Source organism: Dendrobates tinctorius, unplaced genomic scaffold (genome assembly GCF_039654945.1).
Source record: "Dendrobates tinctorius isolate UK_male_01 unplaced genomic scaffold, ASM3965494v1 ptg000103l, whole genome shotgun sequence".
Classification (NCBI taxonomy): Eukaryota; Metazoa; Chordata; class Amphibia; order Anura; family Dendrobatidae; genus Dendrobates; species Dendrobates tinctorius.
The window spans coordinates 7,257,824-7,285,186 of NW_027361771.1; the positions used below are offsets into that span (position 1 = coordinate 7,257,824).

General features: G+C 46.7%; 1 protein-coding gene across 1 annotated transcript in view; it reads left to right on the forward strand.

The window, feature by feature from the left end:
- Positions 1-27,363, forward strand: part of GGA3 (golgi associated, gamma adaptin ear containing, ARF binding protein 3) — a 64,153-nt gene that overhangs the window by 21,025 nt on the left and 15,765 nt on the right. Inside the window, exons 6-10 of the mRNA XM_073588021.1 lie at positions 17,857-17,960; positions 18,042-18,122; positions 19,591-19,728; positions 21,166-21,247; positions 22,430-22,546. Of these exons, the coding sequence (XP_073444122.1) occupies positions 17,857-17,960; positions 18,042-18,122; positions 19,591-19,728; positions 21,166-21,247; positions 22,430-22,546 (522 nt within the window). The remainder of the gene's footprint in view (positions 1-17,856; positions 17,961-18,041; positions 18,123-19,590; positions 19,729-21,165; positions 21,248-22,429; positions 22,547-27,363) is intronic.

Genomic DNA, 27,363 nt, shown 5'->3' on the forward strand with positions numbered 1-27,363 from the left:
CAATCCTTCCTAGGGCTAATACTGGACTCTGAGCGACAGCGCTGCCTCCTACCAGGAAACAATGTGACCAGAATAAGGGGCCTAGCTCGCACAGCAATACAAAGGCCAGCTATAACAATGAGGAACGCAATGTCCCTTTTAGGCTCGTTGACATCATGCATACCCGCGGTAGCGTGGGCACAGTACCACTTAAGACAACTGCAGTGGGAAGTTCTGTCAGTGCAGAAACAATTGAAAGGGCGTTTAGAGGGCGAACTATGTCCCTCCATGGAGGTAAGAAACTCCCTACTCTGGTGGACTATAGAAGAGCATCTAACAGCCGGTGTCCCGTGGCAGAAACCAATCGAGGACCTCATTACAACCGAGGCAAGTGCCACAGGGTGGGGAGCACACCTGAGATCCCACTCGATACAGGGAACCTGGTCCTCACTAGAAAAGGATCACGGTTCAAATGTAAAAGAACTATGGGCAGTAGAGAAAGCCGTGAATCTTTTTCTCCCCTTGCTTCGGGGCTGCCACACCCGAGTCATGACGGGCAATCGTGCAGTGGTAGCTTACATCAACCACCGGGTGAGGGGAAGAGATCTCGGGGCCTCATGAAAATACCAAATCCACTTTTCCAGTTAGCTGGACAACATCTGTTGTCCATCAAGGCACTGCATATAAGGGGTGTCGAAAATACACAAGCAGAATTCCTGAGTCGCAGACACCTACGACAGGGGGAATGGTCCCTAAACCCCCAAGTTTTCCAACAAATAGTTCAGTCATGGGGGAAAACCAGAAATAGACCTGTTCGCCACCTCACGCAACAGCGGGGTCAGGAAGTTCTGCTCACTGAATTCAAAAGAAAATCCCTTCGCAGTAGATGCCCTACAAATACCCTAGAAGTTCTCCCTGGCCTATAAGTTCCCCCCTGATAACAAAGATCCCCGTAGTAGTCCAGAAAATCAGGGAGGATCGAGCAAGAATAATTCTTATAGCTCCGTTTTGGCCAAGGAGACCTTGGTTCTCCCTTCTGGGACTCATGTCAGTGACGGATCCATGGATCTTACCAGAGGTTCCAGACCTGCTCTCCCAGGGACCGGTGGTCCACGCTCAGGTGGGGGGCTTCCATCTGGCAGCCTGGATTTTGAGAGGGCGCTACTGAGTCTCCAGGGATTCTCACCGGGGTTAGTCTATAACATCCCAAATCTACAGTAGAACGTGGAAAAAGTTCCTAGGCTTCCTGGGGGAGCCTTTGGGGGGTGTAGCTCCAGTGGGACCTATTCTAGAGTTCCTTCAGTCGGGGCTGCAACTCGGGTTGGCCACTGGCACCCTCAGGGTCCAGGTCTCAGCTCTGGGGGTCCTGTATGGCTGCGGCCAATAGGTGGGTGTCCCGGTTTATAAAGTCCTGTGGCAGATCGAGGCCGGTCATTATCCCAAAAGATAACTCCCTGGGACCTGAATCTAGTCTTAGAGGCTTTAACCAAAGATCCCTTTGAACCATTACATGAACTGTCACCAAAACTACTCACATTTAAAACTGTATTATTGGTAGTCTTAACATTGGCCCGTAGAGTGAGTGACCTACAAGCTCTATCTATATGCCCTCCATATACGCAGATCTTGGATGACAGAGTGGTTCTAAGACCAGACCCGGCCTATCTCCCCAAGGTGGTCCAAAACTTTCATAGGACTCAAGAGATCTCCTTGCTATTTTTCTGCAATAATCCTAAAAACCCTGGAGAGCAAAAGTTCCATACATTGGACGTAAAGAGAGCCATATTACAATAAATGTCAATAACTAGTCAGTGGAGGAAAGATCAGTCCCTGTTTGTAGCTTTTCTGGGTAGTAGTAAAGGGTACGGGGTAGCTAAGCGTAAAGGCCCCGTCTCACTAAGCGACTTACCAGCGATCCCGACACCGATATCAAGGTGTCAGGATGGCTAGTAAGTCGCTATGTGATCGTTGGTGAGCTGTCACACAGACAGCTTCACCAGCGATCAGCACAGCGATGCCGAGCGCCCGGCATCGCTGGCCATCCCTGTAAAAAATAGAATCAAAATAAAAAATATAGTTATTCTCACCTTCCGACGTCCCGTTCAGCCATCCTGCCTCTCTCCACACTCCGGTCCCAGTGATCCTTTGCGAGAATGACCGCGAGATGTCACGGTCTCGAGGGATAACAAAGTCTCGCGGGACGAGAAAAAAAATCGAGGGATTTTTTATTTTTTTAATTATTTTTTACACCTGATCGCTGGTCTCCCGCCTGTCACACACAGCGATGCGTGCTGGCCAGCGGGAGACCAGCGACCAAATAAATGTCCAGAGGTTTCTTCCAGCGATCAGCGATACCGGCAGGGGGGCCGCTCGCTGATCGCTGTCACACACAGCGATCTCGCTGGTGAGATCGCTGTTACGTCACAAAAGTTGTGACGTAGCAGCGATCTCGCTACAGAGATCGCTTAGTGAGACGGGGCCTTAACATTGCCAGATGGATCAGGGAGGCCATTATGTTATCGTACTCTGCAAGTGGCACTCCAGTTCCAGAAGGCATCAAGGCTCCCTCCACCAGAGCCGTGGCTGCCTCCTGGGCAGAGAAGGCTGAGGTATCGATTGAGCAGATTTGTAAAGCCGCTACTTGGTCCTTCGACCTTTTCTTAAGCACTACCGACTTAATCTATCTTCCTCTACTGACCTAACCTTTGGTAGAAGGGCGCTGCAAGCGGTGGTCCCTCCCTAGGGTGTCTTATTCTACAAAAGTCTCTCATGTGCCGTCATGGGAGACGGGAAAACACCAAGGTTACTTACCGGTAGCTTGTTTTTCCGGAGCCCATGACGGCACCTGTATAATCCCCCCCTTATCACTCCTTTTGTGTGCACTATAGTTGGGTGCTTTTTTTAGTAAGATATAATGTGATGATAGTTTTAACATGTGTACTAACCCGGGGGGCCTCTCATGCTCTGTAAGCCAACTGAAGCGAGGGAGAGGTACCGCCCCTTTTATCTTCAGTAGGGTTCCTGTCCTAGCTGGGCAGATCCCCTCTCTCATGTGTGCCGTCATGGGCTCCAGAAAAAGTAACCTTGGTGTTCCCCCATGATAGCCCACAAATAGCCGCACTTGACGCTGTCATCACTGCCCTTTACCCTTCTTCCTCTGTGCTTAACTGGAACTTTTAAGAAAAGTCTCCTTAAATTTCTAGCAGTAGATTTATTAGTGATTAGTTATCATGTATTAAATCTGTGATTACCTTTATCAGTCTCTTAGCAAATATTTTAGCCAGCAACTTCCTATGGGTGATAGGGATATAGGATGATGGGATTCTTAGTTGGGTCTTGCCAGGTTTTAATATTAAAACTATTATTGCTTCGGTCATTGATCTTGACAAATAGCCCACTTCTGTATCCTCCTTAAACAGTAATTTAAGGAGCAGGAGTTCACTATATAATTTTTAGAATTCATTTGGAATTCCATGTAACTCAGGGGCTTTTATATATTGCATTGTCTGTAAAGCAATCTCTAATTCTTCTAAGGATAGCTGAGAGTCCAGGATTTCCTTTGCCTTATGAGACACACATGGAAGGGGAATTTCATCTATATACAGTAATTGTTCAGGTCATTCATCTGTACTGATAGTTTACAGCAGGGGTGGGCAATTAATTTTCCTAAGGGGCCATATATGAGACCGTGATTGTTGTGGAGGCCGAACCAGTATTCTAAAATTAATTCTGCTCAAAATTAATATTAACATATTAATTAAGTATGATTGTATTCCCCTGCATATTGTATGAGCCCCCACACAGCCTCTTATATATTGTAAGAGCCCCCACATAGCCTCCAATGTGCAGTATAAGCCCCCACATAGCCTCCTATGTGCAGTATAAGCCCCCACATAGCCTCCTGTGTACAATATGAGCCCCCACACAGCCGCCTATGTACAATATGAGCCCCACACAGCTTCTTATGTACAATATGAGCATCACGTAACATCTGATGATCCTTCTTGCATTTTAATAATTGTTGCAATCATATGTGTTGCACTTTCTCCTTCAATTAAGTATTTTTGTATTGTAATTAATTTTTTTGGGCAGCTACCAATAAAGGTGATCAGAGAAAATTCTCTGTGCCTCTTGCGTTGCAAGGTCTGAGTTCTTTAGTTTTAGACTCTCCTTGCTTACTTCTGTTATATATAGGCCTTGGACATAAGCCTTCATGGTGTGCCGCTCGTCTTTTGATAAATCTGCCTGGTACGACGTCATTGTCTGGCTAATCAAAAGAAGAGTTTTTAATTCCCTAATAACCAGTTCTAGCTACTTTTTATTGTTTGCCAAAAGTGCATAACGGGTTAGACCCTTTAAAAGGCAGACCCATTATATCTGGGGTAAATAGTCTGACTCAGAATATACAGTCATATGTAAAAGTTTGGGCACCCCTATTAATGTTAACCTTTTTTCTTTATAACAATTTTGGTTTTTGCACCAGCTATTTCAGTTTCATATATCTAATAACTGATGGACTCAGTTATATTTCTGGATTCAAATGAGGTTTATTGTACTTACAGAAAATGTGCATTCTGCATTTAAACAAAATTTGACCGGTGCAAAAGTATGGGCACCTCAACATAAAAGTGACATTAATATTTCGTAGATCCTCCTTTTGCAAAAATAACAGCCTCAAGTCGCTTCCTGTAGATATTAATGAGTTCCTGGATCCTGGATGAAGGTATTTGTGACCATTCCTGTTTACAAAACAATTCCATTTCAGTTAAGTTTGATGGTCGCCGAGCATGGACAGCCCGCTTTATTATTATTATTATTATTTATTGTTATAGCGCCATTTATTCCATGGCGCTTTACATGTGAGGGGGGTATACATAAAAACAAGTACAATAGTCTTAAACAATACAAGTCATAACTGGTACAGGAGGAGAGAGGACCCTGCCCGCGAGGGCTCACAATCTTCAAGGGATGGGTGATAATACAGTAGGCGAGGGTAGAGCTGGTCGTGCAGCGGTTTGGTCGATCGGTGGTTACTGCAGGTTATAGGCTTGTCGGAAGAGGTGGGTCTTCAGGCTCTTTTTGAAGGTTTCGATGGTAGGTGAGAGTCTGATATGTTGTGGTAGAGAGTTCCAGAGTAGGGGAGATGCGCGAGAGAAATCTTGTATGCGATTGTGGGAAGAGGAGATAAGAGGGGAGTAGAGAAGGAGATCTTGTGAGGATCGGAGGTTGCGTGCAGGAAAGTACCGGGAGACGAGGTCACAGATGTATGGAGGAGACAAGTTGTGGATGGCTTTGTATGTCATGGTTAGGGTTTTGTAATGGAGTCTCTGGGCAATTGGGAGCCAGTGAAGGGATTGACAGAGGGGAGAAGCTGGGGAATAGCGGGGGGACAGGTGGATTAGTCGGGCAGCAGAGTTTAGAATAGATTGGAGGGGTGCGAGAGTGTTTGAGGGGAGGCCGCAGAGCATGAGGTTGCAGTAGTCAAGGCGAGAGATGATGAGGGCATGGACTAGGGTTTTTGCAGATTCTTGGGTGAGGAATGAACGGATGCGTGAAATATTTTTGAGTTGAAGTCGGCAGGAAGTGGAAAGGGTTTGGATATGTGGTTTGAAGGAGAGATCAGCATCAAGGATTACTCCGAGGCAGCGAGCTTGTGGGACTGGGGAGAGTGGGCAGTCATTTACTCTAATTGATAGGTTCGTAGGGGGGGTCACGTGAGATGGGGGAAAGATGATGAATTCTGTTTTGTCCATGTTGAGTTTCAGATATCTAGTGGAGAAGAAGGATGAAATAGTGGACAGACATTGAGGGATTCTGGTTAGTAGGGAGGTGATATCTGGTCCAGAGATGTAGATCTGTGTGTCATCAGCATAAAGATGATACTGAAAGCCATGAGATTCTATGAGCTGTCCCAGGCCAAAGGTGTAAATAGAGAACAGCAGGGGCCCTAGGACTGAACCTTGTGGGACTCCGACAGATAGGGGGCGAGGTGAGGAGGTGGTGTGTGAGTGGGAGACGCTGAATGTCCGGTCTGTTAGGTATGATGAGATCCAGGAGAGGGCCAAGTCTGTGATGCCGAGGGATGAGAGGGTCTGTAATAATAGGGAATGGTCCACTGTGTCAAAGGCAGCCGACAGGTCCAGGAGGAGGAGGACAGAGTAGTGTCGCTTGCTCTTGGCAGTTAAGAGGTCATTGGTGACCTTAGTAAGGGCAGTTTCAGTGGAGTGGTGTGACCGGAAGCCAGATTGTAAGCGGTCGAAGAGGGAGCAAGAAGAGAGATGGGAGGACAGTTCAAGGTAGACGTGTTGTTCCAGTAGCTTGGAGGCGTATGGGAGAAGTGATATAGGGCGATAGCTAGATACAGAGGATGGGTCAAGAGAGGGCTTTTTGAGGATAGGTGTGATGGAGGCATGTTTAAAGCTTGAGGGGAAAACACCAGTTGTTAGTGATAGGTTGAAGAGATGGGTTAGGGTTGGGATGAAGACTGTGGTGAGGTTTGGGATGAAGTGGGATGGGATCGGGTCGAGTGCACAGGTGGTGAGATGTGATCTTGAGAGTAGAGTGGAGAGTCGATCTTCTGTAATGGTGGAGAAGTTGGTTTTGAAGGTGGAGGGCTGGGAAGTCGGGAGGAAGGGCTCTGGGGGTTGTTGACCAAAACTGTCCCTGATGTTATCAATTTTCTGCTTGAAAAATGAGGCAAAGTCTTCAGCTGAGATGAGTGGGGAGGGAGGAGGTGCTGGGGGGCGGAGGAGAGAATTGAAGGTGTTGAATAACTGTTTAGGGTTGTGAGACAGGGAGGATATGAGAGATGAGAAGTAGGTTTGTTTAGCTGTGGCGAGTGTGGTCTTGAAAGTAGTGAGGGACTGTTTGAATGCGATGAAATGCTCGTTGGAGTGGGATCTTTTCCATCTGCGCTCAGCAGCCCTGGAAGCTCGCCTCAGCTCTTTGGTCAGGCTGGTGTGCCAGGGCTGTCTGTTGATTTTGCGAGTTTTGGTATGTGTAAGTGGGGCAGCGGATTCCAAAGCTACAGCTATTGTGGTGTTATATAGAGCGGCAGCGTCATCCGCATTGTGTAAGGAACTTATATCTGTAAGAGGGAGGAGGGATTCGGAGAATGAGTGTAGGTCAAGGTGTTTAAGATTCCTGCGAGGGTGTGAAAGTTTGTGGGGTGGGGATTGTAGACATGGAGTGAAGAGGGAGGAGAATGTGAGCAGGTTGTGGTCAGAGAGAGGAAGAGGTGAGTTAGAGAGGTTAGATAGGGAGCAGAGGCGGGTGAAGATGAGGTCCAGTGTGTGGCCATCTTTGTGGGTGGCTGTAGAAGACCATTGAGTGAGGCCGAAGGAGGAAGTGAGAGATAGAAGTTTAGTGGCAGCTGAGAGGGAAGTGTCAATGGGGATGTTGAAGTCGCCCATGATGATAGTAGGGATGTCCGCGGAAAGGAAATGAAGTAACCAGGTGGTGAAGTGGTCAAAGAAGGTGGTGGCTGGCCCTGGGGGGCGGTAGATGACAGCCAGTTGGAGGTTGGAGGGGGAGTAGATGCGCACAGAGTGCACCTCAAAGGAAGGGAGGGTAACAGAGGGTGGCAGTGGGATTGGGGTGAAGGAGCAGGTATCTGACAGGAGAAAACCAACTCCTCCACCATGTTTGCTGCTGGGGCGGGGGGTGTGAGAAAGGTGGAAGCCGCCATACGAAAGTGCAGCAGGAGAGGCTGTGTCAGAAGGGGTGAGCCAGGTTTCGGTGATGGCGAGGAAGGAGAGTTTGGTAGTAACGAAAAGATCATGGATGTAGGAAAGCTTGTTGCAGACAGAGCGAGCGTTCCACAGAGCTCCTGTTAGTGGGACTGGTGAAGCGGGGGCTGGGTGAATGGGTATAAGGTTGGAGAGGTTACGGAAGGTTGTGATAGAGCGTGGATGGGAGGTAGAAATGACTGTGGGAATGTGGTGAGGAGGACCAGGATTTGGAGAGATATCACCAGCAGTGAGAAGGAGCAGAGAAAGTGTTAGCAGGTGGGAGCAGGAGAGGGCATGAGGGGGCTGTCTGTGTTTGGAGACAGAGGATTGTATGTTAAGGAACAGTTTTGAGGCGGAGGTGAGGTGGATGGGGAGGATTGAAGAAGAGATGAACAGTTCCTTACTAGGAGAAGGGATTAGGGGAATTAGCAGAAAGTGAAGGATTATTGGGGTGAAAGTGAAAACAAACAGAAACATTGTTTACAGTGACTGTGTCCAGTTACCTTCAGTTCCCTTCTGGTTCAATTCTGGTTTTAATTCTTAAATTAATCTACACACTTCTAGCACACACTTATAGCAATCACAATGCAGACTGAAGTCTATGCAGACTTGTACTCTGCAATATATGTACAACTAAGTGCAGTCAGGTGTGAAGCAGAGAGGAGTGGTCTCTGCTCATCTTGGCCAGACAATTAAGAGTGGACCAGATGTATATGATCAAGCCAGAGTAAACAAGGTCATAAATAACACTGGGGTAAGCTGGGGTTAGCTGAAAGGCATACCATGTGAATGCTAGGTGCAGAGGCAAGTCTATGTGCAAAGCTGGGTGACGCACTGTGTGTCCTTCATAGACAGACAGCAGGAGAGCAGGATAGCTGGGTGGATGGACATACCATGTGAATGCTAGGTGCAGAGGCAAGTCTATGTGCAAAGCTGGGTGACGCACTGTGTGTCCTTCATAGACAGACAGCAGGAGAGCAGGAGAGCTGGGTGGATGGACATACCATGTGAATGCTAGGTGCAGAGGCAAGTCTATGTGCAAAGCTGGGTGACGCACTGTGTGTCCTTCATAGACAGACAGCAGGAGAGCAGGAGAGCTGGGTGGATGGACATACCATGTGAATGCTAGGTGCAGAGGCAAGTCTATGTGCAAAGCTGGGTGACGCACTGTGTGTCCTTCATAGACAGACAGCAGGAGAGCAGGAGAGCTGGGTGGATGGACATACCATGTGAATGCTAGGTGCAGAGGCAAGTCTATGTGCAAAGCTGGGTGACGCACTGTGTGTCCTTCATAGACAGACAGCAGGAGAGCAGGAGAGCTGGGTGGATGGACATACCTGTCGGAAGAATAGAGATGCTTGTTAGAGTGCGATGGTGGCAGGTAGCAGGGCACAGTCTGTATACATCCTTCTGGTTTTAATTCTTAAATTAATCTTCACACTTCTAGCACACACTTCTAGCAATCACAATGCAACGCTTCAAATCATCCCACAGATGTTCAATGATATTCAGGTCTGGGGACTGGGATGGCCATTCCAGAACATTGTAATTGTTCCTCTGCATGAATGCCTGAGTAGATTTGAAGCGGTGTTTTGGATCATTGTCTTGCTGAAATATCCATCCCCTGCGTAACTTCAACTTCGTCACTGATTCTTGCACATTATTGTCAAGAATCTGCTGATACTGAGTTGAATCCATGCGACCCTCAACTTTAACAAGATACCCGGTGCCGGCATTGGCCACACAGCCCCAAAGCATGATGGAACCTCCACCAAATTTTACTGTGGGTAGCAAGTGTTTTTCTTGGAATGCTGTGTTTTTTAGCCTCCATGCATAACGCCTTTTTGTATGACCAAACAACTCAATCTTTGTTTCATCAGTCCACAGGACCTTCTCCCAAAATGTAACTGGCTTGTCCAAATGTGCTTTTGCATACCTCAGGTGACTCTGTTTGTGGCGTGCTTGAAGAAACGGCTTCTTTTGCATCACTCTCCCATACAGCTTCTCCTTGTGCAAAGTGCGCTGTATTGTTGACCCATGCACAGTGACACCATCTGCAGAAAGATGATGCTGCAGGTCTTTGGAGGTGGTCTGTGGATTGTCCTTGACTGTTCTCACCATTCTTCTCTGCCTTTCTGATATTTTTCTTGGCCTGCCACTTCTGGGCTTAACAAGAACTGTACCTGTGTTCTTCCATTTCCTTACTATGTTCCTCACAGTGGAAACTGACAGGTTGCATCTCTGAGACAACTTTTTGTATCCTTCCCCTGAAAAGCTATGTTGACTAATCTTTGTTTTCTCGTTCGCCTTATTGGGGGACACAGAGACCATGGGTGTATGCTGCTGCCACTAGGAGGCTGACACTATGCACAAAAAAAGTTAGCTCCTCCTCTGCAGTGTACACCCCACCGACCGGCAGGGAATTCCTCAGTTTAGCTTAGTGTCAGTAGGAGGTGGACACGGGTCTTTCATTAGACCCTTATCTACCTCAGTGTGCGTCTTTCCTTTTCAGGTTTCCGGAGGGATACAGTGTGAAGAGTCACAACTGTACTCCCACAAAGAGACTATGAGTACGGCGTGTACTGCCACCCCGTATCCTCATAGCTCTCCGTGCGGACCAGAAGCTCGGCGCAGATGCGGGCCAGCGACGGATGGTCCTTGCCAAACGCCTCCCACCCACTCGCCCACCAGAGCCTGTCGGTCGGAAGAGGCGCAGACACGGGAAAGATTAACAGACAGCGTTGGATAAAGAAGGTACCTTTATTGGAGCAGAGGCGCGGCGCACGGAGCAAACCACCGCAAGGATACATTGGAGCGGCACCAAGGCAGCGCTGCAGGATGCGGCCCGCGCCTTCGACGGTCGCCGCATTTCACCTAGGCCCCGACTGCGGTGCGGGCCTTGTCTCCCCCCCGCCTGTATTCATCGGGGGATTAATCTTCCGGCGCGGTTCTGGCGGCATCTTCCTTGTGTGTGGCCGCTGCAGCGTTGCGGCACTTCCGCGCCGCCCATTGCTGACAGGCGGCCGCCGTCTCTAATTTAGTCCCCGGCTTCATTTTAGGCCTTCGCGCCCGTTGCGGCCACGCCCCCCGCCCACTCATAGGCCGGCTGCGCTCCCGCCCGTTCCTAGGCCCTCCCACCGCCTCTCTTGGCCTGTGGCTGGGTAAGGGGGGCGGTTTCCTTTAGTTCAGTTGGCTAACTCCGCCCTTCTTCTTGGCCCTCCTGAACCGCGTTTTTTTCTCCACCTCAGGCTGCCGCCATCTTTGCAGCCTGTCAGCCGGAGACGATAGACAGATGTCAGCTATCCCCTGCTGGGGTCCTGCAATTCTCACAAGCCTGGTACAGCGCTTTGGGGGACACCGGACCGTGAGTAGTTCTGCAACTGCAGACTGACACCCTCCTCTGCCTTTCTGTCCCCCAACCTTCCGGCTTTTCTTCAGGGTCCTTCTGTTCCATCTTTATGTCTTTATGCCCCCACGGGCACTCTAGTCCAGTTCGTCGCATGCCCCTCTTGCAATCGCAAACTTCCCTGACCCCGTTCAGGAGCCATCTATTGTGCCACGTGAAAGCGAATTCCCCATCCCTGGCTGGGCCTCGTCTTTTTCACAATCTGTGGCAGACCTCACCAGAGTGTCTCAGTCCCTAGTGGCCGTTCTTGATAGGTTGCCCCTGGACACTTCTGCAGGGTCCAGCAGGTCGCAAGACATTCCATCTGAGCCAGCCAGCAGAAGCCGCAAAAGACCCAGGCAGGATCTCCGGCTGGAGTCCTCTCCTGGCCTCACATCCCCACATAGTCCTTCCCAGCAGTCGCCCTCCCGTGCCCTCTCACCCGAGTCAGGTGAAGCGTTTTTAGAGCTGGATTCGGACCAGGACGCGGACATGAAGGTTACAGTACAGAACCTCATTGCTGCGATTCACCACACCTTCGAAATCTCAGACTCCCCTGCGAAATCCTCAGATCAGGAGGTTTCGTTCAGACGGGCAGAAACACCTTCCAGGGTCTTCGCCTCCCACTCTGAGTTTAGCAAGACTCTTACCAGGGAAAGAGAAAATCCGACCAGGCGCTTTCAAAGAGGGAAGCACCTCGGCGTGCTGTATCCGTTTACCAAAGAGCTCACCGATAACTGGTCTGCTTCCCCCTCGGTAGACGCACCCGTGTCCAGACTTTCTAACAACACGGTCCTCCCGATTTCAGGTGTGACGTCGTTACAAGATTCTAATGATAGAATTATAGAATCTTTAGCAAAGTCAGCATTTGAAGTGGCTGCAGCGGTGCTAAGCCCAGCCTTCTCTTCACTTGGGTAGCGAAGGCCATAGCCACTTGGGCAGAGGATCTCTGCAAGGGCATCCTAGATAAGGCCCAACCAGGGCATTTGGCTGATCAGGCCAACCAGATCTCCCATGCAGGGGATTATCTACTTTCTGCCTCCTTGGATGCCGCGTCCTGCTCAGTTCAGGCGTCAAGCAACATGGTGACAGTCCGACGTACAATTTGGCTCAAAGCTTGGCAGGCGGATTTCTCTTCAAGAAAGTCCCTTTCCAATCTGCCTTTTCAGGGAGCGCGGCTCTTCGGATCCCAGCTGGACCAGATTATTAAGGACTCCACTGGGGGCACGAGTTCCCTCCTCCCTCAGTCCAAGCCTCGCAGACCTCCGCTAAGACGTCAGTCTCGGCTCTTTCGGTCTTTCCGCCGCTTCAATACGGCAGAGAACTTCTCTAACCAACAGAGACCGCAGGCATGCCAGGATAGGAAGAAGGTGCCTTTCAGACCCACTCCTTCCTGGCGATCTCACTCCTCCCAGGTCAGATCCTCCAGGTCCAGATCTGGACGGTCCACATCAGCATGTCTATCAACGGACCCCCGGGGGTCCTTCCCAATTAGGAGGTCGACTCCTTTTCTTCAGAGACGTCTGGCTTGCCTCAGTAGAGGACACTTGGGTCAGGGAAGTTGTATCATCAGGATACAAGATAGACTTAGTTTCTTGTCCCCGGGATCGTTTTTTCGAGTCCCGACCTCCAAAGGATCCTGCCTTAGTTCTGGGGTTCTTTGCGTCCATCGCTTTTCTCCTCAATTCCGGAGTGATTGTGCCCGTTCCCGAATAAGAACGTTTCACAGGATTTTATTCAAACCTGTTTGTGGTACCGAAAGAAGGCGGGACAGTTCGCCCATCTTGGGCCTCAAGTTACTCAACTAGAGAGTCCGACTGCGTCACTTCCGAATGGAGTCTCTTCGGTCGGTAATCGCTTCCATGGAGATGCAGGAGTTCATGTGTTCAATAGACATTCAAGATGCCTATCTACATCTTTCCATATTCTCCGGGCATCAGAAGTTCCTGCGTTGTGCGATTCGCCAGGAACATTACCAGTTCGTTGCACTGCCGTTCGGTCTCGCCACCGCACCCAGAGTATTTACAAAGATCATGGCGGCGTTGATGGCCTTGTTGAGAATCAGAGGTCTCCTTCTCTTTCCGTACCTCGACGACATTCTGATCAAAGCTCCATCCTTTCATCAAGCTCGCCAAAGTCTTACCATCGTCCTCGACACCCTGTCCAATTTCGGGTGGCTCGTCTACTGGAAGAAGCCCTGTCTTGTCCCGACACAACGTCTTGTGTTTCTGGGTCTATTGTTCGACACTCGGCGATCGAGGGTTTTTCTCCCACAAAAAAAAATTGGCTCTCTGCAGCGGGATGTACGACTGTTGCAGATCATACGACTTCCATCTCTCCGAACAACCATGAAAGTCCTGGGAAAGATGGTGGCGGCAATAAAGGCGGTTCCCTTTGCCCAATTTCACTCCAGACCTCTCCAACACGCCATCCTGTCTCGGGGGAACAGGTCTGTCCTTTCCCTGGATCACCCATTTCGACTTTCATACCGGGTCAAGCGGTCACTCAACTGGTGGTTGACGTCACCTCTCATCCTCTTGGGTCGGTCTTTTCTTCCCATTCACTGGCAGATTGTAACAACGGATGCCAGCCTCCTCGGCTGGGGTGCAGTGTTCCGCAATCACACTGTTCAGGGTCGATGGTCGACTCAGGAATCAGCTCTGTCGATCAACGTCCTAGAGATACGAGCGATCCATCTGGCTCCCGTCCACTGGGAGAGGCTCCTCAGGGGCCTGCCTGTCCGGATTCAGACAGACAATGCCACAGCGGTGGCATATGTCAACCGCCAAGGAGGGACACGAAGTGTCTCAGCCCTGGCAGAAGTGTCCAAGATTATTCATTGGGCAGAGATTTCCGTTCCGACAATTTCCGCGGTACACATTCCCGGTGTAGACAACTGGGCCGCCGATTTTCTCAGCCGCGAGGGTCTCACGGCGGGAGATTGGTCCCTACATCCGGAGGTGTTTCATCTGCTTTTCCGTCGATGGGGAACCCCGGATGTAGACCTGCTGGCGTCTCGCCTCAACAGGAAAGTCCCACAGTTTGGTTCCAGGTCTCGAGACCCTCTGGCAGTGGGTTCCGACGCTCTGGCCGTTCCTTGGTCGCAGTTTGAACTCCCTATCTGTTCCCTCCCCTGCCTCTTCTTCCCTAGCTGTTGAAGATCAAAGCAGAAGGAATTCCAGTCATTTTCATCGCAGAATTGGCCCAGAAGGTCTTGGTTCGCGGACATTGTCAACCTTCTCGCGGCTGCCCCCTGGAAGCTTCCAGACTGGGCAGATCTGCTGTCTCAAGGCACGATTTGCCACCCCAATCCTCGGCCGCTCACTTTAATGGCGTGGCTGTTGAGACCAAGGTTTTGAAACGGGCAGGATTCTCCGATCAAGTAATTCATACCATGATCCGAGCCAGAAAGCCATCATCTTCCAAAGTTTATTACTATACTTGGAAGACCTATTTCACTTGGTGTAAGGCCAATGTCATCGCGCCCATGTGTTTTTCGCTCCCTTCTGTTCTGGCGTTTCTTCAGGCAGGGCTGGATGCTGGGCTTGCCCTCAGTTCTTTGAAGGGTCAAGTTTCAGCGCTGTTCATTTTATTTCAGAAGACGGCCTCCCGCCCTCAGGTCAAAATCTTTCTTCAGGGCATGGCTCACACGGCTCCTCCGTACCGAGTGCCCGTGGATCCATGGGATCTTAATCTGGTTCTTGAGGTTCTGCAAGGTCCTCCTTTTGAACCTCTCAGGGATGTTTCCCTTTCTCTCCTTTCTTGGAAGGTAGCTTTTCTGGTGGCCATCACTTCCATCCGGCGCCTGTCGGAATTGGCGGCTTTCTTGCCGCTCTCCTTATTTGGTACTTCACCAGGATGAGGTACTTCTGCGGCTTCCGCCCTCTTTCCTTCCGAAGGTGGTGTCCTCTTTTCACCTCAATGAGGATATTGTTCTGCCGTCCTTCTGTCCGAGTCCAACTCATCCTCGGGAGCGGTCCTTGAACAAGCTGGATCTGGTCAGGGCGATGAGAGTCTATCTAGCTAGGATGACTTCCTTGCGAAAGACAGTCTTTTCATCATTCCAGATGGGGCGCGGAAAGGTCACCCAGCTTCAAAGGCCACTATTGCTCGCTGGATCAGATCGGCAATTTTGGAGGCCTACCGTGTTAAGCATTGAGTGGCTCCTCCAGGGATCACAGCGCACTCTACCCGGGCAGTGGGTGCCTCCTAGGCGGTACGCCACAGAGCTTCCGCGCTGCAGCTTTGCAAAGCTGCAACCTTGTCTTCGGTTCACATGTTTGTGAAATTCTACTAAGTCCACACCTACGCTTCGGCGGATGCCAGCCTAGGTAGAAGGATTCTGCAGGCTGCGGTGGTGAGTCCGCTGGCCTGATGGAAGTTTGTTTTCCCACCCCAGGGACTGCTTTGGGACGTCCCATGGTCTCTGTGTCCCCCAATAAGGCGACCGAGAAAACAGGATTTTTGGGTTGCTTACCGTAAAATCTGTTTCTCGTAGCCTTCATTGGGGGACACAGCACCCTCCCATGTTCTACAACTCCTGTTCTTGCTTTGGTTGATTGGTTACAGTTGAGTTTTGTTCTGTTTTCAATCTATTCTGTTACTTCTACTGCTTTCTCACTAACTGAGGAATTCCCTGCCGGTCGGTGGGGTGTACACTGCGGAGGAGGAGCTAACTTTTTTTGTGCATAGTGTCAGCCTCCTAGTGGCAGCAGCATACATACACCCATGGTCTCTGTGTCCCCCAATGAAGGCTACGAGAAACAGATTTTACGGTAAGCAACCCAAAAATCCTGTTTTCAGATCATTTGAGAGTTGGTTTGAGGAGCCCATGATGCCACTCTTCATAGGAGAATCAAATAGGAGAACTACTTGCAAGTGGCCACCTTAAATACCTTTTCTCATGATTTGATACACCTATGCTATGAAGTTCAACGCTCAATGAGGTTACAAAACCAATTTAGTGCTTCAGGAAGTCAGTAAAAAGTAGTTAGGAGTGTTCAAATCAAGAAAATGATAAGGGTGCCCATACTTTTGCACCGGTCAAATTTTGTTTAAATGCAGATTGCACATTTTCTGTTAGTACAATAAACCTCATTTGAATCCAGAAATATAACTGAGTCCATCAGTTTTTAGATATATGAAACTGAAATAGCTGTTGCAAAACCCAAAATTGGTATAAAGAAAAAAGGTTAACATTAATAGGGGTGCCCAAACTTTTACATATGACTGTAGGTCTCTATGTTGATAAAATTTTAAGACCATTTGCTGTGGCCCTCAATTCATATGTGTGTGACACATTGGATCTTCTGGGTAAATTGGTTGGTATAACTCTAGAACCGGATATGATCCTGTTTTCTATTGACGTCAAAGCTTTTTACTCCTCCATACCCCATGACAAAGGGCTGGAAGCTGTGAACTATTACCTAAAAACAAGGGGTCGTCAGTTTGCTGTACATAACAACTTTACGATGAGACTACTTGAATTTTGTCTAACAAAAAACTTTTTCTTTTTGATATGGAGTACTTCCATCAGCTCAGGGGCACAGCGATGGGAGTCCATGTGCCCCGTCATATGCAAATCTGCTCCTGGGCTGGTGGGAGGAAACTATTGTTTTTGGAGATTTACCTTCTGGATGCTTTGAGAAGGTGACTCTATGGCTACGTTTTATTGACTATGTTTTTGTGATATGGAAAGGCAGTGAAAATGAATTTGCGGAATTTGTGGAAAGTCTCGATGTTAACAATCTGGGACTTCATTTTACCTTTGAAACCAGTGGGTCTAATTTAGCATTTCTAGATATTACAATCCAAAAACATGGAAATGGTAAATTATCAACAAGTACATATAGAAAACGGCTACGAATTCTCTCCTGAGATGGGAATCAAACCATCCTGCAACTCTCAGGAGAGTGTTGTTAGTGTAATAGCAAACTCTGTTGCAAGAGTGTTTTGAGTAATATGGTTTATACCGGTTTTAATATCAGGCTGATCATTAAGTATATGTATGTACATTAAGGCCTGAACAATAGGAGATTGCTTGGGACACCACAATCCTTGTATGTGGAGTTAGCACGGCTCTCAACAAAATAGCTTTACATATGCAAAATACGAAGCTACAACATTATAAATAGTTGCTTTAATGTACCGTAGCTGTTATCCATATATGGGAATTATTAGTTGTTTCCAATTTTTTTTTTTACTTATTTCACTTTTTTGCGCTAGAGCATTTTTAATAGCCCCCAGTTTCTTGATACCTTTTTATTGTTGCAATTTGATTACAAATTAAATTTTACCTGATCCTTTGCTAATTTGCTTGAATTTTTGGGTCATTATCCTAGCTAATTATTAATCAGAAGAAGAGCCATGGACACTGCCAGGTAAGAGGCGGTACTCCCTCTCCCGTCCAGCAGCCCCAGAGCACTGTCATGGCTGACTGAAAGGGATGGGCGAATACATTTGCACCAACGCTAGTGACAGACTTTGCTTCACTGCTCTGTGGTTGTGAGGTCCTTGACTGCCTCCGCTCACGAATCATCAGCGGTAACAAAAGGGGATAGCTTAGCTTTTGAAAATAGTCTGTCAGGCGCTTTTTTTTAAAGCAGACTGGTCACACATCGAGAGGGAGTTGAACACGTCTCTTGTGAAGGTAGTTGACCAGACCCTGGGAAATGACCACCTAATCATACTGTAAATGTAGCCTCTACCTCTTGGGAGTCCCTTTATATGATGTCTAATCTCAATGTAAATCCCTTTGCCCAGGAATTGTGCTTTCCGATCCCGTGATCCCGGTGGATCGAACCTTGATCCCTTCACCTCCAGTTAGACCCAAAAATCCAATTTTTGACGATGAAGAAAGATCAAAGGTAGGTAGAGGGTTGTGCCGGGCTACGTCTGTCTTTCTTATGACACGTTATCTTTATCTATTGTGTCTTGTTTCCTTTCAGTTGTTGGCCAAACTGTTGAAAAGTAAGAACCCAGATGATCTACAGGAAGCAAACAAGCTTATTAAATCCATGGTTAAGGAGGTGAGCATGTCCTAACAACAAATGGAACGTGACCAAAAGGAGATGTATGACTACCTGTGGGTGTTGTCTGTAAATTGTAAGCCATTAGCACCATATTGGTTCGGTCCCAACCATGTGGTCCCAGCTGATCAGTTCCAGAGCAGGTAAGGCACCTGTCTGATTGGATATTGGCAGTTCTTCTCAGCTTTTTTTTGTAGGCTGCTTTGCCTAATGGACTGCTTATCCTATACATATAAAGCAGTAAAAAAAACCTTTTATTGTAAATATAGTTTTTCGATGCTATGTAGGATTAGTGTTAACAAGTTTGGTCATTGAATTATGAAACCTTATACCATTTTCTACGTGTTAGGATCTTATCTGGCTGTCAGCGAATAGAAAGTGAACTTTTTTCTTGTGAAACCAGGGCTGAAACTGTACTTGGATACATGGCCATGATATTCAGAGACTCTGTTCTCACTGCCATCGTGGTTCTCGGTCACTTTTCTGCTGTACAACTAATTTTGTGCGCTATTTTTCTTCTTACAAAACTAAAACCTCTTTATAGAGGTTTTCATTTTGGGCTAAGACACATCTTAGGTTAGTGCAAATGTTTCCGTTCACCGTGAGACAGAAATATTGCAAATTCTAAGTTTTTACTAAAGGCTATTAGAATGTAGATTTAAGAAGAGAGAACTGATTACTTTTGATTCTTTAACAACTTACGACCACTAATTAATAAAGCATTCTCTATGGTATAAAAACCTAAAAAATGCCAAACCCAATATAATCTTATCTATCCGGAACATTGGAGATCACAAAAATTGACATGTTAATGAACAGCTCAGCTATAACATTACAGCCACCTGCCTAATATTGTATGGGCCCCCTGTTGTAGCTCTGATCCATCAAGGCAGGAACTTCAGAAGATCTTTGAAGGTGTCCTGTAGTATCTGGCACCAAGACTCTTGTGCAGATCCTTTAAGTCCTGTAAGTTGTGAAGTGCAGCTTCTATAGATCGGTCTTGTTTTTTTTTTAGCTCATCCTATTGATGCTTAATCAAAATTTTGGGACCAGCAAATCATTTCCAAACATTGTTTGCAGTGTGGTCGCGGCATTATCCCACTGAAAATGGCCACTTCCAATAAGCAATATCAGTGATATTAAGGGGTCTGTACAATGTTTAGGTAGGATATGTAATAATGCTGTCATTTTATGGAGCATCAGATGCTGGATCTATTCTCTTTAAAAGTTTGGTAGGTGGTACATGTGACAATCACATGAATGCCAAGACCCAAAGCTTCGTCCGCGGACCAGCCTTCTTCCTGATGCCATCTCTTACACCCAGTCATCCACATATGGAGTTCTGGATCTGATAGAATTTTGATTTCATATCTCTACTTTGTGATGTGGCTGGGATTCCACTTTCCATATTTGCGTTTTTCTGTCTGATGTGTCCGTTTTTTGTCCCTTCTGCTCCTGTCATCCTCAGGACGAGGTGAGAATGCAGAGGGTGAGTAAGAGAGTGCACACGCTGGAGGAAGTGAATAACAATGTGAAGCTGCTGCAGGAAATGCTGACACATTACAGCAAAGAAGACTCTTCGGAGGCGGACAAGGAGCTTATGAAGGTACATAATGCAATAAGTGTGAGTGTCATGTTTTCTGCAAACATTTATATGTTTCCAAATCAAACTCATTCTGACGGAACGGGTTTTACCTTCCAACATGCACATAGCTCTGAAAGGGAGATCGTCCCTATAAAAATCCCATCTTTAGTGATCAAATGAAACTGAAGTTTAAATACTATTGCTAATTAAGAACTCGGTGGTCACAAGATTCTGTGCACCATTCCCCCAATGGTATTTCACACCCCTCCTCCATTGCTGGTGATTGACAATACTGGCTTTTCAGCACCTTCTTTGTAGTCCATGGAAGTAAAGGCCCCGTCTCACTAAGCAATCTCGGTAGCGAGATCGCTGCTGAGTCACAACTTTTGTGACGTAACAGCGATCTCACCAGTGAGATCGCTGTGTGTGACAGCGATCAGCGAGCGGCCCCCCTGCCGGTATCGCTGATCGCTGGAAGAAACCTCTGGACATTTCTTTGGTCGCTGGTCTGCCGCTGGCCAGCACGCATCGCTGTGCGTGACAGCGGGAGACCAGCGATCAGGTGTAAAAAAATAATAAAAAAAAATTAAAAATATAGTTATTCTCACCTTCCGACGTCCTGTTCAGCCATCCCGCCTCTCTCCACGCTCCGGTCCCAGTGATTCTATTTTCTACAGCGATAGCCAGCGATGCCGGGCGCTCGGCGTCGCTGTGCTGATCGCTGGTGAAGCTGTCTGTGTGACAGCTCACCAGCGATCACATAGCGACTTACCAGCGATCCTGACACCTTCATATCGGTGTCGGGATCGCTGGTGAGTCGCTTAGTGAGACGGGGCCTTTAGATCTGTGGGTGGCGCGGAGGGAATACAAAAGCATTGGGCGGAAGGGTGCCCTGAGCTTCTTGGGCAGGTCAAGGGTGCACCAAGCAAATTAGCATATCGCATTAAACTTCAGAGCTGAGGCAGCAATTAGAACCCTAAAGGTGTGATTAATACAGGCGATATTTCCCGACAAGGCTATGCGCCTCCCTTTGAAATCGTACTGCCCGTTTCTTCTCTCCCCTTTTTTAAAGTATCCGTCAAAGGAAAATTGACTTTTTTTCCAAAGTCTGTGGATTCAAGTAACTTTAATCTAATTTGTGTGCGTTATGTAAAATCTCAGAAAAAAAAGAAACTTAGTGTTTTTACTGTAATTTTTGTAAGTGTGTCAAAACCGCTCTATTTTTGCTGCAATTTTCCAAAATAAATTGTAGCCACAATACATTAACATGGTGTTACACGAATCGCAGGGGCTCCTGACCCCAGTAACCGGCCTCATGATTGGGGTGAGAGAGTGATTGTGGCCCGGGCCCTGTTTGCTGGCGTCCCGGCTGCTCAGCCTTCCTGTTAATACTAACGTCTGTCTCCTGCCTGGTTATTGCTTCCACAGTTGTGTCTAATACAAGTCTATTGCTTGCAGGAGTTATTTGAGAGGTGCGAGAGCAAGAGGCTCACCTTGTTTAAAATGGCCAGCGAGACTGAGGATAATGATAGCAGCCTCGGTAGGTGACTAGATTCTGTGTATTGCTTTTATTTCTTACGTGTTCTCTTTAACCCCTTCATGACTTGGATGTTTTCTGTGTTGTTTTTTTTTTAAATTTTTAATTTTTTCCTCTTTCCCACGGCCATAACTTTTTTTATTTTATCATCCACATAGTAATTTTGAATTAAACCATTGATTTTACCATGCAGTGTACTGGAAAACGCATTGAAATTGCAAAAAAAAAAAAAAAAGTGCAGTTCCACAATTTGGTTTTTTTTTTTTGGATTTTTTATTTACCATGTTCACTGTATACTAAAATTGACCTGCCATTATGATTCTACAGGTCAGTATGAACACATATATACCAAACATGTGTATATATATTTTTTCTATTTTTGTAAAAAAAGAAAATGCTCATGTCGCCATTTTATATATTGTTTTTAATTGCATTATTTTTAATGGGTCAAAAGGGGCGTGATTTTTTTTTTCAACACATTTTCTTTTCACTTTATATTGTATTTAATAGTCCCCTTAGGGGACTTCAATCTGCAGTCGTATGAGCGCTTGTTCTATACATAGAAATGCTTCAACACTGCTAGGAATAACTGCAATTACCATCTCCTATGATCACCGGATAAACGCTGGCTTTCACAGGGGTCTTCAGCAGTCAGCTGGCTGTCATGGCAACCTATCGGCGCCCAGCAATCACGTTACACGACCCCCCCGTCGGTGTGTGATAGATGCCGCCGTCAGAACATTCAACAGGTTAACAGCTGTGGGCAAAGCTCCGCTACACACCCTGCTGTTAAAGGCATATTATGCCTGGCAGCCATCATCTGCCAGAAAAGATGCGGGTCTGGCTTGCGAGCCCGCATTTAAGGCAGGGACATGACATATGATGGATCTTTATGTTATATGTCATGAAGGGGTTATAGGACCTGCAGCTCTAGAGATATTTTTATTCTAGTAAGTTCTTTAAAATAAAGTATTAATTCCTGGAAATGTATGAACAATTTTACCACTCGGTGTTACCATTGTCCCTTGTCCATAAGTTGGTCCTTTAAAAACTCTGATACAGCCAGCACCGACTAGGCAGTGTTACTGTGTCTGTGAGCCTTCCACAGTCTTATGACAAAGGTCATAGTAACACCCAGTTTTGGTCTTCTGTTACACTGATTTTTTTTTTTTGTTTTTTTTTCAGGAGACATTCTCCAAACCAGTGACAATGTGTCTCGTGCCATCAATATGTACAAGGTGGTTGTAGAAGGTCAAGAAATCAATGGCGAATTGGGCCTTTCAGAATCCAGAAACAATAACGGTCAGTGCTATTTCATCACTAAGCCTGCTAAGAGGTGGTATTCTGGCTATGCTCACCTTCGCATCGAGAGGTGAACTGAGAGGTTGACTTCATGTCTACCAATATCTGGTACCAGGCAGGATGCGTGTGCAATAATCAGGAATCAAGCCCATTAACCTAATATATATGGGGGCCTTTTTGTCTACATTTCGCTGCTACAGAGCAGTTTCTTAGGTAAACTAAGCTATTTGGATCCCAAATCAATGTTCAAAAACTGACCTCAGAATGGATGCTCTGAATAAATTTTTATTTAAAGGGAAGTCCACTACTCTGACAATTCATATGTTTGTCCCTTATAAAATAACACTTGTATTTACCTCTGGTGCCAGCGCCATGCTAGCAGTATCACCACTGGCTCTCTTGGGAATCTCATAATGTTACGTCACGTGGTCCCTGTGGCCAATAAGTGGCCCTTTCCTCTCCCCTCCTTTGGCTGCTGCTCTCTCACTGCCTTCAGATGTATGTGATACAGTTCGGTCCAGAAATATTCGGACAGTGAGACAAGTTTTGGCATTTTAGCTATTTACCAAAACATATTCAAGATACCGTTATGTAATCGATATGGGCCTAAAATACAGACTCTCAGCTATAATTTGAGGGTTTTCACTTCTTAATTGGAGTAAAAGCCAAATACAGGTCAAGGAAAGATGAGAAGGATGGAAATAAAACACCTTTTGTTAGGACAATTGGTGAGATGGAGACACAGAGGTGTCTGCACATACAAATAATACATCTCAGCATACCGTGGAGAATGTATATGGAACACAGAAATAGAGTAATACACCAAGAACAGGGCTGGCAGTCAAAAGGAAACAGTGATGTATATGGGGTGTCCAAGTGGACAAGACCTGCCAGGTATAGAGTACCTAAATGTATACCACAATTGGGAGTAACCAGAATCAATTAGCCTAGAGAGGGTGTATATCAGTGGTGTAAGGTAGTCAGTATGCTGTGACACAGAGGAAGGTAAGTAGAGAGTAAAAACAGAGGGATGGATGTATGCTAACCCCAAAATCAGCAGGATACACTGGGAGTGTACATACAGTGCCTTGCGAAAGTATTCGGCCCCCTGGAACTTTTCAACCTTTTCCCACATATCATGCTTCAAACATAAAGATAACAAATGTAAATTTTTGGTGAAGAATCAACAACAAGTGGGACACAATTCTGAAGTTGAAAGAAATTTATTGGTTATTTTAAATTTTTGTGGAAATTACTGAAAAGTGGGGTGTGCAATATTATTCGGCCCCTTTACTTTCAGTGCAGCAAACTCACTCCAGAAGTTCATTGTGGATCTCTGAATGATCCAATGTTGTCCTAAATGACTAATGATGATAAATATAATCCACCTGTGTGTAATCAAGTTTCCGTCTAAATGCTCCCGCTCTGTGATAGTCTCAGGGTTCTGTTTGAAGCACAGAAAGCATCATGAAGACCAAGGAACACAACAGGCAGGTCCGTGATACTGTTATGGAGAAGTTTAAAGCCGGATTTGGATGCAAAACGATTTCCAAAACTTTAGACATCCCAAGAAGCACTGTGGCAGCGATCATATTGAAATGGAAGGAGTATCATACCATTGCACATCTACCAAGACCAGACCGTCCCTCTAAACTTTCATCTTAAACAAGGAGAAGACTGATCAGAGATGCAGCCAAGAGGCCCATGATCACTCTGGATGAACTGCAGAGATCTACAGCTGAGGTGGGACAGTCTGTCCATAGGACAACAATCAGTCGTACAATGCACAAATCTGTCCTTTATGGAAGAGTGGCAAGAAGAAAGCCATTTCTCAAAGATATCCATAAAAAATGTCGTTTAAAGTTTGCAACAAGCCACTTGAGACACACCAAACATGTGGAAGAAGGTGCTCTGGTGAGATGAAACCAAAATCGAACTTTTTGGCAACAATGTCAAACGATATGTTTGGCGTAAAGGCAACACAGCTCATCACCCTGAACACACCATCCCCACTGTCAAACGTGGTGGCAGCATCATGGTTTGGGCTTGCTTTTCTTCAGCAGGGACAGGGAAGATGGGTAAAATTGATGGGAAGATGGATGGAGCCAAATACAGGACCATTCTTGAAGAAAACCTGTTGGAGTCTGCAAAAGACCTGAGACTGGGATGGAGATTTGTCTTCCAACAAGACAATGATCCCAAACATAAAGCAAAATCTACAATGGAATGGTTCACAAATAAACGTATCCAGGTGTTAGAATGGCCAAGTCAAAGTCCAGACCTGAATCCAATCGAGAATCTGTGGAAAGAGCTGAAAACTGCTGTTCACAAACGATCTCCATCAAACCTCACTGAGCTCGAGCTTTTTTGCCAAGGAAGAATGGGCAAGAATTTCAGTCTCTTGATGTACAAAACTGATAGAGACATACCCCAAGCGACTTGCAGCTGTAATCGCAGCAAAAGGTGGCACAACAAAGTATTAAGTTAAAGGGGCCGAATAATATTGCACGCCCCACTACAGTATTTTAATTTCCACAAAAATTTAAATTAACTAATAAATTTCGTTCAACTTCACAATTGTGTCCCACTTGTTGTTGATTCTTCATAAAAAAATTTACATTTGATTTCTTTATGTTGAAGCATGATATGTGGGAAAAGGTTGAAAAGTTTCCGGGGCCCGAATACTTTCACAAGGCACTGTACATATGGAGGCCAAGATAAAAGTGCTCGAATATCAGCATGTCATATATGGTCTAATGAGAGGTATGTAGCCAGGGTCAGTGTACCTACAATGTGGAAGGGAAGGCGTGGTTACCTGGTGGTGAGCTGTACAAGTGCAGCACATTGCTCATTTTGACTTTCTACCCAGTTAATTCTTTTCTTTTCTCTGCTCTATGTAGAAACATGAAGTCTCTTGTCCCTGCATTTACCATTCCCCTCTTCAACCCCTGACCCAGCTGCTCCCTCCTCACCCTGCCAGGGACTTTTGCGGTGACTTATGACTTGGGCAGACAAAATTGACCTTGTGCTTCTACTTAGAGCTTAGAAGGATTCAGCTAGTCAGTTTTTAATCATGTGATGTCGTAGATCTAATGGAATACTGAAGAATTAGTTGGGTAGAAAGAGAAAATGAGCAATTGTGCACAGTGTTATATTATATATAATCTGATGATTGCAAAATGTTAAAGGGAACCTGTCTGCAGGATTGTGCACAGTAACCTACAGACAGTGTCAGATTGGTTCCGTTATACTGATTAACATGATATCTGGTGATGAAATCCGTCTTGTGGTTGTTGTTCTTTATTTTCAGTTTTTAGTTAATGATATGCTTGTGCTAAGGGGAGGCCTGTGGGGGGTCTTCATGTGGTGATCTGATTAGATATTCATGTTTATGGCTTCTGACAGGTCACTGATCCCTCACTGACCTGCCCCCTAGTTAACTTAATGAATACCTGCACATACTGAAGAAAAAAAAAACTTCTGCAGCCAGGTGCCGGCTGTGGCACCTGCGCTGCAGCATAATCGCATGTTTAATGTGCACTTAATAAATGTGCTTCAGGTTATCATGAGGAGTATAAAAAAAATCAGTTTTAAAATGGCCCCCGCCTGCTACACAGTAGCAGCTATCAGATCACCTCTATACTGTATTTTTCGCTTTGTAAGACTCACTTTTTTTCCCAAAAATTTTCGGAGAAAATGGGGGTGCGTCTTACAATGCGGATATGTCTTATCGTGCTGCTGCTGCGGGTGTCCGGTGCTTGTCGGCGTGCTCTGTCCCCTGGTGCTTGCCGCCACGCTCTTTCCCTGGTGCTGCCGCCCGCTCTCTTTCCCCCCGGTGCCTGCCCCAGCCGCCGTGCTCTGTCCCGTGCTGCGTGGGGGGCTCTGCCATTCCATCCATGCTTTCCTGTGTGTGCGCGGTGGATCCCTTCCAGGAAAATGTCCGCCGGGAGGCCGCGCATGCGCAGATGGAGATCTCGGCACTGAAATCTCGGGAGATGAGATTTCTGAAATTTCATCTTCCGAGATTTCAGTGCCGAGATCTGTATCTGCGCATGCGCTGCCTCCCGGCAGCCATTTTCCTGGGAGGGATCCACAGCACACGCACAGGAATGCATGGATGGAACGGCAGAGCCCCCCATGCAGCACGGGACAGAGCACGGCGGCGGCAAGCACGGGAGTTTAGAGCATGGTGGCAGCACAATGTACAGAGCGCGGCGGCAGCAGCACCAGGAACAGAGCGCAGTGACAGCAACACAGGGGACAGAGCACAGCGGCGGTATCGGAACACCCTCTCATCCCGGCCTTCAGCAACATTCCACTCCTGCCTACTCCAGCGGCAACCCTGAGACCCCGCTTCGCAGCAGCCACCACCCCCGTAAGCAATAAGACGCATGGATTATAAGAAGCACCACCATTTTATTAAAAAGTTTTTTGCTATTCTTCTCCTCAAAATTTTGGGTGCGTCTTATAATCCGGAGCGTCTTGTAAAGCGATACACCGATAGCTGCTACTGCATAGGCCCAGCGGGCGCACCCTGGAGCACAAGCATATCATTAACTCAAGATTGAAAATAAAGATTAAATAACAACCACAAGACGGATTTCATCAACCAAGGAGTCGTATTAATCAGTATAATGGTGCCGACCTGACACTGTCTGTAGGTTGCTCAGCACAATCCTGCTGACTGGTTCCCTTTAAGAGGATAACAATTTTGATGGAAGTGCTTCCACTAAGGTTAGACGTTAGACAGTGTCCTGATTTCTTTTTATAAATCTAATGTTAATGTCTGGTTGCAACCTTTCGGAGGGGCTGATTCC